Source organism: Plectropomus leopardus, chromosome 6 (assembly GCF_026936395.1).
Source record: "Plectropomus leopardus strain MGB_pleo_1.0 chromosome 6, ASM2693639v1, whole genome shotgun sequence".
NCBI lineage: Eukaryota > Metazoa > Chordata > Actinopteri > Perciformes > Serranidae > Plectropomus > Plectropomus leopardus.
Genome location: NC_142181.1, coordinates 23,014,914 through 23,034,144, shown reverse-complemented (window position 1 = coordinate 23,034,144; position 19,231 = coordinate 23,014,914). Strand labels below are relative to the sequence as shown.

Below are 19,231 nucleotides of genomic sequence, written 5' to 3'. Positions count from 1 at the left end.
CTGACTGGAGTTCAAATGCAATTTTCAGTTTTACAGCCTGTGACAGCACCTTCTTTGGTGGATTCAGTCTTCAGTGTGTGTTCTTCACAGGCATGTATAAGTCTTTGAATAGGGTTCATGGTGTCAGTCCTTTTGGTCGAATGCAAAATAACAATTAAGGCAGCGTTTGCTCAGCGCCATTTAATTTTATGGAAGTGACACAAGGGTTTTCTACCTGAAAGTTAATTTAAATTAACATTGTTATTGGGTCTTTTCAAACCTAAGAAATAGAATTTTCAGTTGAGAAGAGCACAATTGTGAATGCTTCAAGAAATCACAACCAATGAAAGGGTAATTGAGAGACTAGTGCCAAGCCTATGCCATTTGGAATAAAGTATAGCCTCTAATCTTTTGAGTCAACAGAGAGCAAAAAAAACTACCTAACAGTCAGACATCTATGGATTTTGTTTATTAATTTCCATCAAATCCCTGGAATTAGTAAATTACAAAAAAGCAATGATAATAGAACACTTGGATATTCATTTTAAACTTTATTCCTCTTCATTTTGTTCTGCTTTTTTCTTTTATATAAAGAAACTTTAAAACCCAACTAAGCTATTTTAAGGTTGTAAAGCACAGTAAAATACAGACAGCATCATAGGTTTCGCTTTATGTCTTGGGGGTTTCACGACCCATGATTGCTTTCTTTGTGTTCCTCTCTGGTCTCAGCAGAATTATGTAGCATTTTGGTCCAAAAAGTGCCACCAAAAGACCAAAACTGGAGGCCAAGATGGCAAATACCTCCACTGCATCTGCATATTTGCCTGGAGAGTTGATATAAGCAGGGATGAAGGCCACCCAAACAGCACAGAAGATCAGCATGCTGAAAGTGATGAGTTTGGCCTCATTGAAGTTGTCTGGAAGATTCCTTGCTAGAAATGCTAACATGAAGCTGAGTAGAGCCAGTAAGCCAATATAACCCAGTAACACTGCAAAACCAACAGTTGACCCAACTACACACTCATAAACTATCTTGTCATTGTGGTATTGCATGTTTTTATGAGGTGCTGGTGATGCAGAGACAAGCCAAGCGATGCATATTGTTGCCTGAATAGAAGTAAGAACCAGAACTGTTCCTCTCTGCTGCAGAGGACCAAACCACTTCAGATTGGCTCCACCTCCTGGCTTTGAGGCCTTGAATACGGCCAGAACCACCATGGTTTTAACCAGTATACAAGATATACAAAGCACAAAGCTAAGCCCAAATGCTGCATGTCTCAGTTGACATGTCCACAGCCTGGGGTGGCCAATAAACAGCAGTGAACATAGGAAACATAGCTTAAGTGACACCAAGAGTAGGAAACTCAGTTCTGAATTGTTGGCACGTACCACGGGTGTGCTGCGGTGATAGATGAAGATGCCCAATACAACAGCACAGATAAATGTCCCAACTAATGAGGTGGTTGTTAAGCAGATACCAAGAGGCTCATGGTAGGACAGGAACTCTGTTTTCTTAGGAACACAGTGGTCACGTTGAGCGCTGGACCAGAAGTCCTCTGGACAACTGGTGCACTCCCTGGAGTCTAAGAAAACAGGGAAACAGTGCATTAAAGACAGGATCATTTACAACTGTGAACACTGACAGCCATGTTGGATTGGCCACCAATACCAGGAATTTTGATATCTGTGGCGGTAGAAAGGTGCTTCTTTGTCTAAATCACCAAGACGAAGGGGACTATTCCTGAACATAAATTCTTATTCCACAATTGAAGATATGATTTTATAATGAAACCAACCTTTTCTATTGCTGAACTTTCCTTCAGAACAAGGGACACAATCAAAACAGCACACAGGCTGCCCTTTTTTCTGGCCATGCAGTACCAGGAAGACAGCTCTCACTGCACACTGACTGGGGTGGCTGTAGTGATTGGCAGAGTTGTATAACTGTTAGTCTACTCGTTTAATCATGTCACCATATGTCATACAAGATTAAAACAACAATAAAAATAAGAAACCTGTTTCGAGTCAAAGTTCCAAAAGATTTTGTCTTCATCAAGTGTGAGTTCTTCACCACTGGAGGCCGACTTCTTAACAAACCCCACACTCTGAACTTTAGTTCCTCCATCAGGGAGCCACAGCCAGTTCATGATATCATATATTGGCAAGGCATCACCATTCTCATCAAATGATACTTGATCACCAAACGGTGTGGTGAAGTTGACCTTTTCCAAGTAATATGTGAGCTATAAAGGGGTACAATACAGATAAGTACTGTGACAAGGAGAATTGAAAAATATGCTGTTCCTGATTGTGCACATGCTTTCAGATATTCTATGTGATAGGTTGTGGATTTATTCATGCTAGTCCTCAAATCCTGCACTCAAAATATGAAAATGTAAGCTCTCTAAATTTAATCAACCACTGTTGCCACTGGCTTGTCACATTAAAAGAAAATACATTTTATTTTGTGTTGCCACTTAAATATTCAGTCTCAACTCAAAGACTTAAACAAGGCCTATCACTTCCTCAAAAGAGTAGCTCAGGGTGCAATAGAAATTTTTTAAAAAACTAAACAGGTGGGGTGTCAACTTATATCACACCTGCCATGGCTCCAACGTTTGCATGGTGGCACAGCTGTGCCCACTGAAAGGCCCTCTCCCTGGTCCACAGTGCAGCATGTCATCAAGGGCATATGCCAGAGAATACACAGCCTTGTAAATGTTGTACTCAGGCCTGAGGTTGGAAACATCCAAAAGTTCAGTCTCCACACTCTCTAGGTCTTCATCACCAGTGCACACTTCTCCCCCAGCCTCTACCCAACCTGCTGGAGGTGGAGCAAATCTACACTGAAAAGTGTGCTCCCAAAACTGCCTAACCTGAAATGTATTTAAAACAAAGTCTTTACAGAAGTAACAACATTCAATATTGTAATTACAGATCTGATTGAAAGGTTACCGTACCATGCTATGGCCAAAATTATTATTGTCCTGCATGTCAGGACGTATTCTCAACAGAAAATCCCTGAATCCTGGTATTTCCCCTCGGCGAATGGCAATTCCCAGTGTGCCACCCAGATATGGCATGAGTCGGGGGGTTTGGAGCACAGTAGCTGCTGTCCATGCTTCACTGGCCATCCACTGCAGGCCTGTCACATTCTGCCTCACTACCTGTGAATTGCAAAATTTTAAATATTTATACAGACTAATCTCTCAGACTAATGTTGATTGAGCAAATACAATCAACTTTGTAGGACTGAATAGCTACAAATTATAGACCAGAAAATGTAAATAGAAAAAAAAAAAAAATCTGAGATAGATACCTCCTCCATTAGTTGAATCATGTGGATCCGATGTGCGAACACAATGACCACACGAGCTGTAGATTTCTTCATCACTTCAATAATCCTCTTTAGTTCAGCTGGGTTGTCACCCCAGGGCAAAATCTCTGTGTAGGCCAGACAACCTTCACCAGACTGAGTCAAGTCCAACTGAAAGGATCGCGCAACATGGAGTCCATAGTCATCATCACTGACCAGCAGACCTGCCCAGGTCCAGCCAAAGCGTTTCAGAATCTGAATCATAGCACGAACCTAATTTATTAGGGAGTGAAGGGATTAGAACAAAGTTTAGGATAATCTTTATTTTGAAACTAACTGATTTATATTTCACAATAAAAAATATTATTAAAACCATTACACTGTGCATTTAGTGTCATTTGTGATTCAAAAAGTAAGTCAAGTAGATTACTTTACAAGGCAAAATCATGTCTTTCATTGGGAGGAACATTAAAGCTCACTATAATCTCTACGAATCACATTTTTTTATTTGTTATTTCAGAGTTTCACCTGGAAAGCATCACTTGGGATCGTTCTAAAGAAGGATGGAAACCTTCCCCTGTTACTCAGGCAGGAGCATGTGGCAAAGTAACTCACCTGAAACACATAGTATGGACACAGGTTTTAATTTTCATGCAAATTACTAGAAATTATTTAATCTATTAAATATTTAGCATCATAAATTGAAAAATAACTCCAAACCAAATAAAGGCTTGAAGAAAAAGCTGGAACTTTAAGAAAATAAACTTACAATGGGCAGTCTAAATAAGCCTATCACATCAGAGGTGGCAATCGAGAATGTTGAGATGGAATCACCCACAATCCCCAGAACTGGAGGGGTCCCCAAACAGGTGTCCTGAAGCAGAAACTGCTCTTCTCGACCACTGGCCAATGACAATGCAGCACTGAATCCGATTACAAGTGTGGCACAGTTGTCATAAAGACTGTATCCCAGAGTCACATTAGTTAACAGGTTGGAGTTTTTGTTGATCTCATCAATAGCAAAAGCCATGGTCATGGCGTGCCTGAACCCTTGAGTAACAAAGCTGGTAGATAAAATGTCATGATCAACCACTAAAAAGTAATAAATTATTTATAATCATCTGTACATGCTGTTTATGAATACATGTGTGTAAAACTTACCCTTGGCAGCTGAGCTGATGTGGTTCTGAGGTGAACGTCAGTTCAGGGAAGACTGAGGTGTAGTGGACCTCAAACAACCCACCGAGAATCACATCACCAGGCTTGTGCACCCCATTAAAATAGAATTGTCTCCTTAATTTGCATGATGTGAAAAGAGGGGAAGACTCTGACAAGGAAAAAAAGGAAGAGAACATAGTCAATATCAGGTCAACAAACAAGAGGAAAAATGTGTCTAGAAATGCCCCCATGACTGCAATCCTTCCTACACCCCTGTTTCTAAGCTTTATGTTAGATTACCAAACTTTATATAGGGGGCTATGTCATCTCCTTTGGTAGTGTTTGTCATTGTTTCGCACCACCCATTGGGCAGAGACAGTCGTGTTGGGGCAGGGCAAGACATACGTATATCAGATTAGCTTCATAAACACATCACATCAAGAATAAATGATTAAATGCAGGACATTGGGTTTCAATGCCCGTCTACCCCCTCCTGTCCCTCCCCTTAGACGACTGATCAATTTTTGATGATCCTCCACCTCACTGATGAATACGTCTTGTTATCATTTGTTTGTCTCTCCTGTGTTTATGTTTTATGAATGGTCTTTCTCTTACTAGCATCCAAATCATGGCCTGGAAGTGTGAATCTTGTCTCAAACATTAAAAGCTAAAAACTCTCCTATTCTCCCTTAAATCTATGGACACAAATGCATAGTGGCACACATTGCAGTATGTCATCAGGGGCATGACAGCCTTGTACATATTGTCCATTACGTCCTCCAGTCCATGTCTATAATGCATTATAAGGGCATTTATAGTGAATTGTAATGCGTTTATAATATTTTATGGTGACAAGTAAAGTGTGATTCATTTTCATGCATTTAGAATAATCTATGGTGCATCATAAGATAGTAATGCCAACCATGCGCTAGAATACTTTGAAAAACATTTAAAAGACTGAAGTCTGACACTCTCTCACATCTTGAGACAATGTGTAAGAAGTCTTAGAGTTTTAAGTCACAGAATCAGATTTTGCAAAGACTGATCTTTGTCACAATTTGCAGCTTCAAATGGAAAAAAAGTGGGCAGAAACTTTTGCAGCCCTTGAAATCCCAAGTGAGGATGCTATATGCAAAATGATATAACGCTAGCTAGCTAGCCCATTCCCATCCCAAACAGGCAATTTGCAAGCTAAGTCACTGCAATGTTCGCTATTAGCCTCGAAGCTAACCTGATATCTCAGTTTAAGATTGTTAACTTTTTTTCATATACATGGCATTTTTCAAGCTGGCAAGTTTCAGTTGAAACAGTTAGCCGGCAGGCTAACAGCAAACAACCCCGTGGAACATGTTAGCTTGCAGGAAGCCCATGCAGTTGTTACCTCGCTTGCTTACATTATACAGTGTACTTAAGAGGATTTCATAAGCTGTAGCAATTTGGTCCACTTTTTTCTTCTTCACTCTATTGCAGTATAAATGGCAGGCCATGTCAAAGAAGCATTCTTGTTCACATCTCAACTCCACTTTCAAACATACGGTTAAATTAACTAAAGAAGAAAACCGGAGGGAAATTAGTACTAGCCAATCATATGCTGTGTTCAAATTAAGAAATTTTACACAAGAGGGTGTGCTTACATGTAATTTAAGCATGACAGTGATGCTGTAGAACAATCATCTGCAAGCACCACTGAAGTGCTCAAATGACTTTAAAGTACACCCTCTTCTTTGCTAATCAAATGTATTCATGTTCTGGGGCAATTAGCTCTCAAAATAAAATTTTGGTTAACAAAACAACTGTAATCCGGTTTGAGAAAATTTAAATTAATGTCATATTGTAGTCATCAAAAATGCTAGAAAAGAAGTGCTTCCTGGAGTCAAAAGTCAGTCGGGGGGCAGCCTCTAGCACACTGAGAAGAGTGTCCGACCCATGTTTTGCAGTGGCCCGTGTTTGATTCAGGATTGAGGCCCTTTGCTGTGTGTCATCCCCATTCTCTAAACCCCTTTTTTGTCATTCTCTAACTGCACTATAATAAAGGCAAGAAAAGCCAAAAAGAGAAAAAATCTTTAAAAAAGTATGTCATTCACAGAGGTAATGTAAACTATCCACATTACAAGCCTCTGGCACTGACCACCATCCCACCCTCCATCAGAAAAGGAGACAGACAAAGGAAGCTTAACCAACATGAAACATTTTGTATTTATAAATTACAGGCCACTAAACACCCAGGCTTAAATGAGGACCTAGATTCTACTGCTTTTATGTTAACATTTGTCACCATGTGTAAATTAAAGTTTTTTGTTCAGTGTTTGTATTTTGTTTTTTCACTGTTTTGTTGCTATATTTACTGTTTATGAGTATTGTGGACCTGAATAATGCCATCAGCTTGAATATGTAAACACCTACACTCTTTCCAGGATGCAACCGCTAGATACAGGTGTAAAATTCCTATTTGTGTTTACCAGTATAAGGACCTTTGGTGTCTTGAGATCAGTTTGATTCCCTGATGAAAGCTTGTATGCCGAAACGCGTAGGAGTGTTTTTAAGGTTCACCATGACCATGGCGCAGAAATAAAGCCATTTTAACATTGCAAAAGAGTGCCTTTGAGTTTTCTTTTAGTGCTTAACTGCTGTTCTTGGAACATGTGTAATGCAAATTATTTTGGTTTCTGGTCAAAAATGCTTGAGCATGAGATATAGGTTTATTTTTCAAGGAGTAGTTTGTGGTTTACTTTTAAAATTGTTCACTGTGAATGAAGAATTGTGTGGGCCCACCTTCAAGTAAGACATGTCCTTAAAATGTTGGTGAAGATTCTCAGTCATCCAGGTCATGGTAATGCAAAGTACCATTTTGTAGGCAGCTGGGCTTGCCTGAGTTTCTTGAGACATTTCAGCGTTTGAAATTCAAACTGACTTTTGGGGAGTTGCAGACTTTGTGTGGATGTGAACCCCGACAGAGTCGTTAGGATCACATGTGAGTCGTTGACCCACATGGTTGGCTTGTGGATTGTTAGGCTTACCAGGTCCAGGTGTGAAAGGGTGTTCAGCTGTCTGGGGAGGGAGCTCAGGATTGCATTGTGGTGTTGTTAGCCACCTCCTCCGTTTAACAATGGTCATTCCACTTTGACAGATTTAGCGTCTTTAACGTCTCTTTCAAACCATCTTTTAATGCTTTCACAATACCTTTATCAGGTTTCTTATGCAATATAACTACAGAGCTGTATATCATCCCTGATCATATCCAATTCATTGTCATATATTCCCTGAGTTTGACTAAAATGTCCACTAGATGGTAGCAGCAGAGAGACCTATTTAGTGAAAGATTTACAGTATACCTGTATGGCACCTTGCATTTGGCAATTCGATGGATAGCAGATATGTACACAAGCATGCAAGACAGATAACCCCATAAATCTTTTGTTGTCCAGTTAATCCCTTACCAAAAATACAAACTAAAAGTGGACAAAATATGTTTTAATGACATGAAATCAAAGATAACCCAAAGAAAATATTAGTTCAGTATATTGGCCATTGTAGGATACCTTAGTTTGTAAGGGCCAGTTCTGCTTTGGCAGCTTTAGATTAGGCTTAACTGTCATCATTCTAAACTGTATGACTATGTCATGGCTTAGTTTACCATCAATCAGACTCAGCTACAGAACTTAGTAGTCAAATTCAAGAATAGGCTAACAATACAATGCTTTCTCTTTACTTGGGAGTGAAAAATGTAACATGTCAGCCATGTTTTGCTTGAAAATTAAATCAACCATTTTCAACTGTTACACTTAAAGTATTTGCAGCCGAGTCAAATTATATAACATCTAAACATTTAAAGGGAATACTACAACATTTATTTTCATGACATAATTATAATATTACTATATATTTTAAACTATATCGTAGTGGAACAATAAATCTTGTGATCGTTAGGTAAGAACACCCCCTCTCTGATGTACAGTAAGTTGACGTGTAGTAGGAGGAGGGAAGTTTTGCCTGAAAATGTCATATATAAACCCGTGAAAACACATATAGTGTGATCACATGCAGACAGTTGAGGAATTGAGATGTCACCTCTCTCCATTGGCCTGATCCTGTCACTGGGTTTTTTTGAGCTGAAGTCAGCTCTTGATTTGAATGGTTCTGGGGATGATCTGAAACAAAGGGCAGGGTTTACAGAGGAAAGGACTGTTGCTGGGTTCAGCACTGGGGCTTCATCTGTGAAATGTAAGCTTCAGGGTAGCACTCGCCTGCCTGCTTTCTCAATGGATGGTGACTTCGTTATTGGGGGTGTTTTTAACATACACTACTACATTCACACAGTGAAGCATAACTACACTTCCATACCTGAGCCAATAAAGTGCAAAGGGAGGTTAGTAAGAGGGCGAAATGGGGGACAAGAGGATGTTTGTGTGGTGATAGAAATGTTTTCATTTGTATAATGTGCTTAAAATTGTGTATTGTGTAGCACTGTAAACTCAGTATTTTGCCTTATAAATTGCATTAACAAAGATTTTTTTTTTGTTCTTTCTGACATGTGTTTAATGTTTTTAACGGCTGCTTATTTTTTATCCAGATATTTAAGAATTCAGATTCTGTTGACAATTGGTAATGTCTTAAATTCTTTTTGAATTATGGACTTATGAATAGTCTTGTACTTTGAAATTTGTATTTTAACACAAATTTGATGTATATTTGCTTCACAGATTCAGTGTAGCTATCAGTTATTGCCCATGAGTTGCAGTTCTCCTGTATCATATATATGTCTGTGTGCAGCATTGACTCCCGTGAACTGCGCTTCTCACGTGCAATGGTCTTTGCCATCGAAGAGATTAACAACAGCACAGAGCTGCTGCCAGGCATCAAACTCGGTTATCAGATCTACGACTCATGCGGCTCTGTGCCTGTGGCAGTGCATGTGGCATTTCAGCTTTCAAATGGCCTGGACCCTGTATTTTACACCGGTGACAACTGCTCTCAGTCTGGTATGGTGATTGCTGTTGTTGGTGACTCTGGATCCACACCGTCCATCAGCATGTCACGTATTACTGGATCCTTTAACATCCCTCAAGTAAATATTTTGTTTCTTGCAATCAGTGTTTAATATACAGTGCTATTTTTTTGTCTGTCTCGTAAAATAATTACACTGTTGTTTTTCTCCAGGTGAGCCACTTTGCCACTTGTGCATGCCTGTCTGATAAGCAGCAGTACCCCAGTTTCTTCAGAACAATCCCCAGTGATCAGTTCCAGGCTGATGCTCTGGCCAAGCTGGTGAAACACTTTGGCTGGACTTGGATAGGTGCTGTCAATTCAGATTCAGATTATGGCAATAATGGCATGGCATCTTTCCTGGAAGCAGCACGCAAAGAGGGAATCTGCGTGGAATACTCTGAATCTTTCTATCGAACCCATCCACATAGCAGGATCCAGAGAGTGGCAGATGTTATCCGGAGGTTTCCGTATCACTTATTTTGCTTTTGTTCTCTGTGTTGACACTGGCTTTTTGTGAACAAAACCACAAAAATGTTCTGTAAAATATAAGATAAAAAACTGTCACAGTGGTAAATTGGAAACATATCTGTTTTTTTCCATTTTTCCATTGCCATTGTTTACTATCTTGACTGAAAATTAAAAATACTATTTTGTACGTCTTCATTGATTTATTATTATGCACCCTCTCTCCAGGTCCACAGCCATGGTTGTTGTGGCATTTACAGCTTCTGGAGACATGAGGATCCTGCTGGAGGAGCTGTCACGCAAGCCTTCTCCACCTCGCCAGTGGATAGGCAGTGAGTCCTGGGTAACTGACCCAGACATGCTGAGGTTCAGCTTTTGTACTGGAGCCATCGGATTTGGCATTGAGAAATCTGTCATTCCAGGTCTGAGAGACTTCTTGCTGGATCTCTCTCCCTCTAAAGTGTCTGCCTCTCCGTTGCTGACTGAGTTCTGGGAGGATGCTTTCAACTGCAGGCTGGGGAAAAGTGAGAAAATTCTTCTGTTTTTTCACATGTGACAATCACAGTTGGGTCCTTGTAAGTGTTGTTTTCTTGATAGACTAGCTGTGTGGAGCAGCAGCTGCTTTAAGACCCAACCCCAGATTGACAGGGACATTGCTTGTGCTGAACAAAGACATGATGAGGGACATCTTTGTGAATAATCTCACTTATTATGATGACATTTAAGTTCCTTTAATGGCAAAGGCCGCAAGAGAGAGCCTGAGAGAGACAGAGAAAGGTGTATAGTCAACATATGGTTAGGTATAAAGGTGACTGTGTTATACTGATGAGCTGATGAGTTACGTTAAGCAGTCCTATGACTGGTGGGATGAAGCCTGATGAAGCCTGGTGCAGGATCAAGTGCTGTGTTACCGTCTGCCACACAGCAACAGGTAGTTTGTAGCAGGTGTGACCGGGGTCTCTGATAACCCTGTTGGCCTTCTGCTGAGTGTAGAGTTCCTCCAGGGAACATTTCCAGAGATCAGGTCAGGATTAAATTAAAGCAAAAGACATTTTATGCCTTTTATCTATGTGACTAACTGTGTGTGGACAGAGCTGGTATGCAGAAAAGTTCAAACATAGGACTGAGACTAACTAAAAAAGTTACAGGAAAAATGACATCTTAAGACATGTCTGCAAAACAGTGCGTTGAAATGTAATGTAAAATAAGCATGTTTTATAAATAAATGTGTCAGTAGAGATATAACAGTTTCACAAGGCAGGTTTGGCAGGTAAAACTATTAGTTATTGTAGAAAAACACAAATGACCTGAGAAAAAAAAAATGTATCTGTGAACTCTAAAACATCAACTGCATCTGTCTCTGTTTGTTTTTAGGTGGAGCAAAAGACAAGAGTGTGTGCGATGGAACTGAAAACATACAAACACTCCAGACCCCATACACTGATACATCACAGCTGCGAATCACTAACATGGCGTACAAGGCTGTTTACGCAATAGCACATGCCATCCATAATGCAGTGTGCAAGAAAACTAATGCTACAGCTCAATGTGACAAATTCACCAGGACAGAATCCAAAGAGGTCAGTCACAACATACATGTGAACACCCCAATGTTCTTTTGGGGTTTAATGCGAATTTAAATTTTATTCATTTTACATTTTTCAATTTCTCTCCCTCACTGTCTAACTCAACCTCATCCTGACAGGTTCTTAGTCAACTGAAAAATGTAAATTTTTCCCAAAATGGTTATGATGTGTCATTTGATGCCAACGGAGATCCTGTGGCCACATACGAACTGGTTAACTGGCAGAAAAGTGAGAGTGGGAGCATTGAGTTGGTGACAGTAGGGCGCTATGATGCATCATTGCCAGTGGGCCAGGAGTTCAGGATCAACAGGAAGCTCACCTGGATGGATGGTGGCACACAAGTAAAAAGCCCAAAAGCAACATTTTAACAATTTCAGAGTTGGTTATGTCAAAGGGTATAATATGTGTTTTTGGTTTTCCATCCTTTTCTCCATACTAGTTGAGAAGAGAAAATTACCAAACTTTATTTGCTAAACAGTGCTTTTAGAGAGAAATTCCATCATAATATTTTCCAAGGAAGTGTTACTTGCTGAGCTGCAGCAGAGGAACAGTAATGCAAAGAGGTTATTTATACTAAAAATACTCTAATTTTAGAGATTAACAACTCAGTTTGTCTAGGTCAGACTGCTGAACCCTCATTTAGCTTCAGCTTAACACGAGAACACGTTTTTAAACAAAAAATTGTGGATTTTGTCTCACCAACAGCTGTAATGACAACACACATTTAGACACATAAGTACTTTTTAAACAGACTTGAACATTTGTTAACCTATCCTTAAATCTTCAGAGCTTTGTAGCACACCCAGATATGTATGTTTGTTTGTATCTATGTGACAGGTGCCTGTGTCAGTGTGCAGTGTCAGCTGTCCTCCAGGAACTCGTAAAGTGCTGCAGAAAGGAAAACCCATCTGCTGTTATGATTGTATACCATGTCCTGAGGGAGAGATCAGCAATGACACAGGTACTTTTTTGTTTGAATGAATATCTATGAAAACAAATATACAACTGCTAAAAAATGTTTTTGGTTAAATTTTCAGATTCTCCTGATTGTTTCTCGTGCCCCAAGGAGTTCTGGCCTAATGCAGAGAGAGACACTTGTCTCCCAAAGCCTGTCGAGTTTCTTTCCTTCAGCGAGGTCCTGGGAATAATCCTGACTGTATTCTCAGTTGGTGGTGCCTGTCTTGCCATTGTAACAGCAGTGGTTTTTTATCGTCACAGGACAACCCCGATTGTCAGGGCCAACAACTCTGAGCTGAGCTTCCTGCTGCTCTTCTCCCTGACTCTTTGTTTCTTATGTTCGTTAACTTTCATTGGAGCACCCTCTGAGTGGTCCTGCATGCTGCGCCACACAGCATTTGGGATCACCTTCGTCCTCTGTATGTCTTGTGTTCTTGGAAAAACAATCGTAGTGTTAATGGCCTTTAAAGCTACACTCCCAGGCAGTAATGTGATGAAATGGTTTGGTCCTCCACAGCAGAGAATTACTGTAGTATCTTTCACGTTTATTCAAATCTTGATTTGTACAATTTGGCTTGTTGTTAGTCCCCCTTTTCCAATGAAAAACCTGACCACATACAAGGAGAGAATCATTTTGGAGTGTGCATTAGGCTCAGCTGTTGGGTTCTGGGCTGTTCTCGGGTACATAGGTCTACTGGCTGGCTTTTGCTTTGTGTTAGCTGTCCTTGCCCGAAAACTACCTGATAATTTTAATGAAGCCAAGCTTATCACCTTCAGCATGCTGATATTTTGTGCTGTCTGGATCACATTTATTCCAGCATATGTCAGCTCTCCGGGGAAGTTTACTGTGGCTGTGGAGATCTTTGCCATTCTGGCCTCCAGTTTTGGACTAATACTCTGTATATTTGCTCCAAAATGTTTCATCATATTATTCAAGCCAGAGAAGAACACCAAGAAACATGTAATGAACAAAAATCAATCTTAACCCCTCAGTCGATACCGTTTATGTGCTTTTAATATGCGGTTGTCTTATTTTACAAATGTTCTTTTATCATGAGCTGAAATTAAAGTGAACAAATTAAGTCCAAAGTCATAACATAAATGTATGGTTCTGAGTTCTGTCTCAATACTTTTCTAAAGTAATTGCTTTTTCAATACTATATCCATATTCCTAATAATTTAAGACTGTATAAGACCACACAAACAAACAAAGGAGTGCATTTGTAAGATTTATTTGTAACAAGGGTAGGACATAGTAAGGCATGTGGTGTTTACAATGATAACTTCACAAGAAAAGAAAAGAAAAGAGATACAGTCACTAAGTGCAGATTTTACATTAGGTCAAAGGAGTTAATCCAATGCTACTGGGTGAGACCTCCCTCCGTTATGCATAAAATGACGCACAGTAGAAGGAGGGAAGCTTTTGTCTGAAAATCGATATAAACCAGTGATAGCACGCATTATGATCACATGCAGACAGTTGAGGAATGGAGACGTCAGCTCTCTTTGTTGGCCTGATCCTGACTCTCCATTTGTGTAAGCGAAACTCAGCTTTTGTTTTGAATGGTTCTGGGGATGGTCTGAAACAAAGGGTTGGGTTTACAGAGGATCGGACCAATGTTAGAGTCAACACTGAGGCTTCATCTGTGAAATGTAAACTTCAAGGTAGCATTCGTCTACCTGCCTTCTCAATGGATGGTGACTTCGTTATTGGTGGTGTTTTGTCCATACACCATTACATGCACACTGTGAAGCATGACTACACCACCATGCCTGAGCCACAAATGTGCACAGGGAGGTGAGTGTGAGAGAGATAAGAAGATTTTAGACTGTGTGGGGATGAAAACATTTTGATTTGTATGATGTGCTTACAGTCATAGTTATGGTGGTACTGAAAACTTAAGAACAAATAATTTATATAGTTTCACATTAAGGGACAGATGATATGGCTTTATAACTTGCAGGTTTTTTAATCACAAAAGGGTGTTACTCCATGTAAAGGAAATATTTTTATTTTATTTGTTAACTGACAAAACATCAATCTTCTTAATCCCTGCTTTGAATTTTTTGTGAATTTTGGACAGAAATCCAAGCCTGTGTATTTCTGTTAAAACTGTGATAGTCCATATGTAAATTTGAACAGGGACACGAGAGTCTGTGTGTAGCATTGACTCCCGTGGCACGGGAGTCAATGCTACAATTCTGTCAAGGCACAATTCTGATGTATATTTTATTCAAAGATGCAGTGCATCTATCAGTTATTGTCCATAACTATGAGTTGCAGTTCCCCTGTATCATATATATGTCTGTGTGCAGCATTGATGCCCGTGAACTGCGCTTCTCACGTGCAATCGTATTCGCCATTGAAGAGATTAACAACAACACAGAGCTGCTGCCGGGCATCAAACTCGGTTATCAGATCTACGACTCATGCGCCTCTGTGCCTGTGGCAGTGCATGTGGCATTTCAGCTTTCAAGTGGCCTGGACCCTGTGTTTTACACCGGTGACAACTGCTCTCAGTCTGGTATGGTGATGGCTGTTGTTGGTGAGTCTGGATCCACACCATCCATCAGCATGTCACGTATCATCGGGTCCTTTAACATCCCTCAAGTAAATATATTTGAATTTTTGGAAAATTGTGTGCTTTATATGGAAGACTGTTTTTTTTTGTCTGTCTTGTAAAAGAATTATACTGTTGCTTTCCTTTAGGTGAGCCACTTTGCCACTTGTGCATGCCTGTCTGATAAGCAGCAGTACCCGACTTTCTTCAGAACAATCCCCAGTGATCAGTTCCAGGCTGACGCTCTGGCCAAGCTGGTGAAACACTTTGGCTGGACTTGGATAGGTGCTGTCAATTCAGATTCAGACTATGGAAATAATGGCATGGCGTCTTTCCTGGAAGCAGCACATAAAGAGGGAATCTGCGTGGAATACTCAGAAGCGTTCTATCGAACAAACCCACGTAGCAGAATCCAGAGAGTGGCAGATGTTATCCGGAGGTTTCTGCCATTGATTGTGCTTTTGAATCCTGTGCTAACACTAACCTCCTGCACACTTGACCACATTTTTTTTCATTAAATTAATTATAGATATGAGATGGAAGGTTTACTTTTATGTTAGTGGAAACGTGGATATTCATCTCAATTTCATCATGTTCATTTCAAATTTCAAAAGTATCTCATGGTTTTGGTGTTAACTATCTTAAATCATATTTAGAGTATTCATTTTATACATGTATTTTTATCTATTAAAAAATAACGTTCTATAATTTCTTGTCAGGTCAACAGCTATGGTTGTTGTGGCATTTACATCCTCTGGGGACCTAAGGATCCTGCTGGAGGAGCTGTCACTCAAGCCCTCTCCACCTCGCCAGTGGATAGGCAGTGAGTCCTGGGTAACTGACCCAGACATGCTGAGGTTCAGCTTTTGCGCTGGAGCCATTGGAGTTGGTATTGAGAAATCTGTCATCCCAGGTCTGAGAGACTTCTTGCTGGATCTCTCTCCCTCTACAGTGTCTGCCTCTCCGTTGCTGACTGAGTTCTGGGAGAATGCTTTCAACTGCAGGCTGGGAAAAAGTGAGACAGTTGTACTGATTTTTAATATAAAAGGCACTTACATTAAAGTCTGTGTGGTTGTGCCTTGCTTTTTGATTGTCTGTGTGAGTGGAGCTTCCTGTGTTAAATTATCCCCATATGTTTTAAGGCGAAACCCCAGATTAACAGTGAGATTTATTCTTCCATTCCTCACTTCATGAGGTGATTTCTGTGTTTTGTGCAAACTTTGCTGGAGTGGATTCACAATGTCAACACTAAAACCTTATACAAAAGCATACAGTATAGATCTTCTCCAGGGCCAATGGGTTTCATAGAGATTGAAAATTGTATAGTAGTATGTATTATAAATGTTATTATGTGTGCAGTTATTATGCTTTTGTCCTGACAACAGTCTCTCTTTAAAAAAAGATGTAAACACATTATAACAGATAATGTCAGTATGCAATTAGAAGAGAAATACATTTTTTTCCCTTTATAAATAGGTGTAATGACTCATTGGTATTAACACAAGCTGGTACACATGAAAGTTAAATAATAATTTACATTATAATGTAACTGTCAAGGCTCACTAACACCTGCCTCCATCTCTGTGTGTTTTAGGTGCAGCCACAGACACGACTGTGTGTGATGGAACTGAAAACATACAAACACTCCAAACCCCGTACACTGACACATCTCAGCTGCGAATAACTAACATGGTGTACAAGGCTGTTTATGCAATAGCACATGCCATCCATAATGCTGTGTGCCAGAAAACTAATGCTACAACTCAGTGTTACAAATTCACCAGGATAGAGTCCAAAGAGGTCAGTCACAACAAACATGTGAACACCCAAATGTTCTTTTTTGCTATAATATGAAATTAAATTTTATTCATTTTACATTTTACATTCATTTTGACCTAATGTAAATTTCTCTCCCTCACTGTCTAACTCAACCTCATCTTAACAGGTTCTTAGTCAACTGAGGAAAGTAAATTTTTCCCAGAATGGTTATGATGTGTCATTTGATGCCAACGGAGATCCTGTGGCCACATACGAGCTGGTTAACTGGCAGAAAAGTGAGAGTGGGAGCATTGGGTTGGTGACAGTAGGGCGCTATGATGCATCACTGCCAGTGGGCCAGGAGTTCAGGATCAACAGGAAGCTCACCTGGGTGAATGGTGGCACACAAGTAAGAAAGTAAAGGAAAGTAAGGAATTTGTTGACATAAGATGCATGTGTTAAAAGAAATAGTAAGAAAGGAGTAGGGATATGACTTCTACCTATTCCTTTTTGGACACTGGAGTTTTGTTTTGTTTGTATGTTTATAATATGTTTAAATTTTCTTTGATTCAAAATAAAGTCATGCATTCATTCATTCAAACCTAAATTTATAATTATTTCTCATGTCCATTATGACCTTGAATAAACCCATAACTAAATCCACTCTCTTGCTGAGCTGCAACTGAGGCATTGCAACAAAAACACAGAATTTGTGCTTAAAAGACCATGGCTGTTGAAGATAACCACTTGATTTCTCAAACTAAGACTGCCAAAGCCTCATTTCATCCCCTGATGAACTAATAAATGTATTCTTAGACAAAAATTCTGATCATTCCCACTTACATTGAGCTAGTTTTAAGATAGGATTTCTTTAAAGCCAGATTACAAAAAGGAGGGATGGTTACACAATGACTACCAACACTTTCAGTATACATATTGACACAGTGAGTAAGACGGACTTGAAAAATGTGAACCTATCCTTCAGTCCCCTGATTTTTTGCATACCTGAATAAGTGAAATTAATTATTTCTCTCTGCCAGGTGCCTGTGTCAGTGTGCAGTGACAGCTGTCCTCCAGGGACTCGTAAAGTTCTACAGAAAGGAAAACCCATCTGCTGTTATGATTGTATACCATGTCCCGAGGGAGAGATCAGCAATGACACAGGTACTTTTTGTTTTAATGAATATCTAAATCAAATACACACCTGTCAAAAACCCTCTATTTTTCTTCTTCTTCTTCTTCTTCTTTTTATTTTACAGATTCCCCTGATTGTTTCTCTTGTCCCAAAGAGTTCTGGCCTAATGCTGAGAAAGACACTTGTCTCCCAAAGCCTGTAGAGTTTCTTTCCTTCAGCGAGGTCCTGGGAATCATCCTGACTGTATTCTCAGTCGGTGGTGCCTGTCTTGCCATTATAACAGCAGTAGTGTTTTATCGTCACAGGACAACCCCGATTGTCAGGGCCAACAACTCTGAGCTGAGCTTCCTGCTGCTCTTCTCCCTGACTCTTTGTTTCTTATGTTCGTTAACTTTCATTGGAGCACCCTCTGAGTGGTCCTGCATGCTGCGCCACACAGCATTTGGGATCACCTTCGTCCTCTGTATGTCTTGTGTTCTTGGAAAAACAATCGTAGTGTTAATGGCCTTTAAAGCTACACTCCCAGGCAGTAATGTGATGAAATGGTTTGGTCCTCCACAGCAGAGAATGACTGTAATGTCTTTCACATTTATTCAAATCTTGATTTGTACAGTTTGGCTTGTTGTTAGTCCCCCTTTTCCAGTGAAAAACCTGACCACATACAAGAAGAGAATCATTTTGGAGTGTGCATTAGGCTCAGCTGTTGGGTTCTGGGCTGTTCTTGGGTACATAGGTCTACTGGCAGGCTTTTGCTTTGTGTTAGCTGTCCTCGCCCGAAAACTACCTGATAATTTTAATGAAGCTAAGCTCATCACCTTCAGCATGCTGATCTTCTGTGCAGTTTGGATCACATTTATTCCAGCATATGTCAGCTCTCCTGGGAAATTTACAGTGGCTGTGGAGATCTTTGCCATTCTGGCCTCCAGTTTTGGACTAATACTCTGTATATTTGCTCCAAAATGTTTCATCATATTATTCAAGCCAGAGAAGAACACCAAGAAACATGTAATGAACAAAAATCAACACTAATATGTGAAATTTAGAAACAGTAGAGATAGCAATATTATAAAACTCATTATGTGCACAACAAACATGATCTTCAGCTTGTTGATTTATATATGTTTTTTTTTTACACAATTGAAGTGAATAAATTAATTAAAAATACATAACAAAAATGTCTCAACCTTTTCATTAAATAATAATTGCCACAATATTCTCAAACTGCAAACAGATGAAATGCAGCAAGTGTACAACATGAAGTTTAACTTTTAACTCTTTAGTTTCTTAGTGAGTCTTTTGCATCTGACGATCTACAGGCCGTAAAACCTGA

At 39.8% G+C, this 19,231-nt stretch overlaps 3 protein-coding genes across 3 annotated transcripts; 2 read left to right on the top strand and 1 right to left on the bottom strand.

Moving 5' to 3' along the window:
- Window positions 1-648: 648 nt before the first annotated feature.
- Window positions 649-4,653, bottom strand: LOC148189382 (extracellular calcium-sensing receptor-like). The gene is given in 10 exon segments (XM_088079011.1): window positions 649-1,562; window positions 1,776-1,852; window positions 1,854-1,897; window positions 1,995-2,222; window positions 2,580-2,855; window positions 2,940-3,146; window positions 3,299-3,568; window positions 3,824-3,910; window positions 4,065-4,359; window positions 4,457-4,653. Coding segments are annotated over 10 exon segments (2,592 nt in total). The 5' UTR covers window positions 4,651-4,653.
- A 4,059-nt stretch (window positions 4,654-8,712) lies between these two features.
- Window positions 8,713-13,432, top strand: LOC121939904 (extracellular calcium-sensing receptor-like). Its single transcript, XM_088078336.1, has 8 exons — window positions 8,713-8,819; window positions 9,224-9,518; window positions 9,611-9,900; window positions 10,133-10,428; window positions 11,279-11,484; window positions 11,610-11,831; window positions 12,328-12,451; window positions 12,528-13,432. Exons 1-8 carry the CDS (start codon window positions 8,713-8,715, stop codon window positions 13,430-13,432), a joined length of 2,445 nt encoding a protein of 814 aa, XP_087934462.1.
- A 706-nt stretch (window positions 13,433-14,138) lies between these two features.
- LOC121964171 (extracellular calcium-sensing receptor-like) lies at window positions 14,139-18,930 on the top strand. The gene is made up of 8 exons (XM_088078335.1): window positions 14,139-14,245; window positions 14,764-15,058; window positions 15,158-15,447; window positions 15,728-16,023; window positions 16,603-16,808; window positions 16,954-17,175; window positions 17,807-17,930; window positions 18,026-18,930. Exons 1-8 carry the CDS (start codon window positions 14,139-14,141, stop codon window positions 18,928-18,930), a joined length of 2,445 nt encoding a protein of 814 aa, XP_087934461.1.
- The last annotated feature ends 301 nt before the right edge of the window (window positions 18,931-19,231 follow it).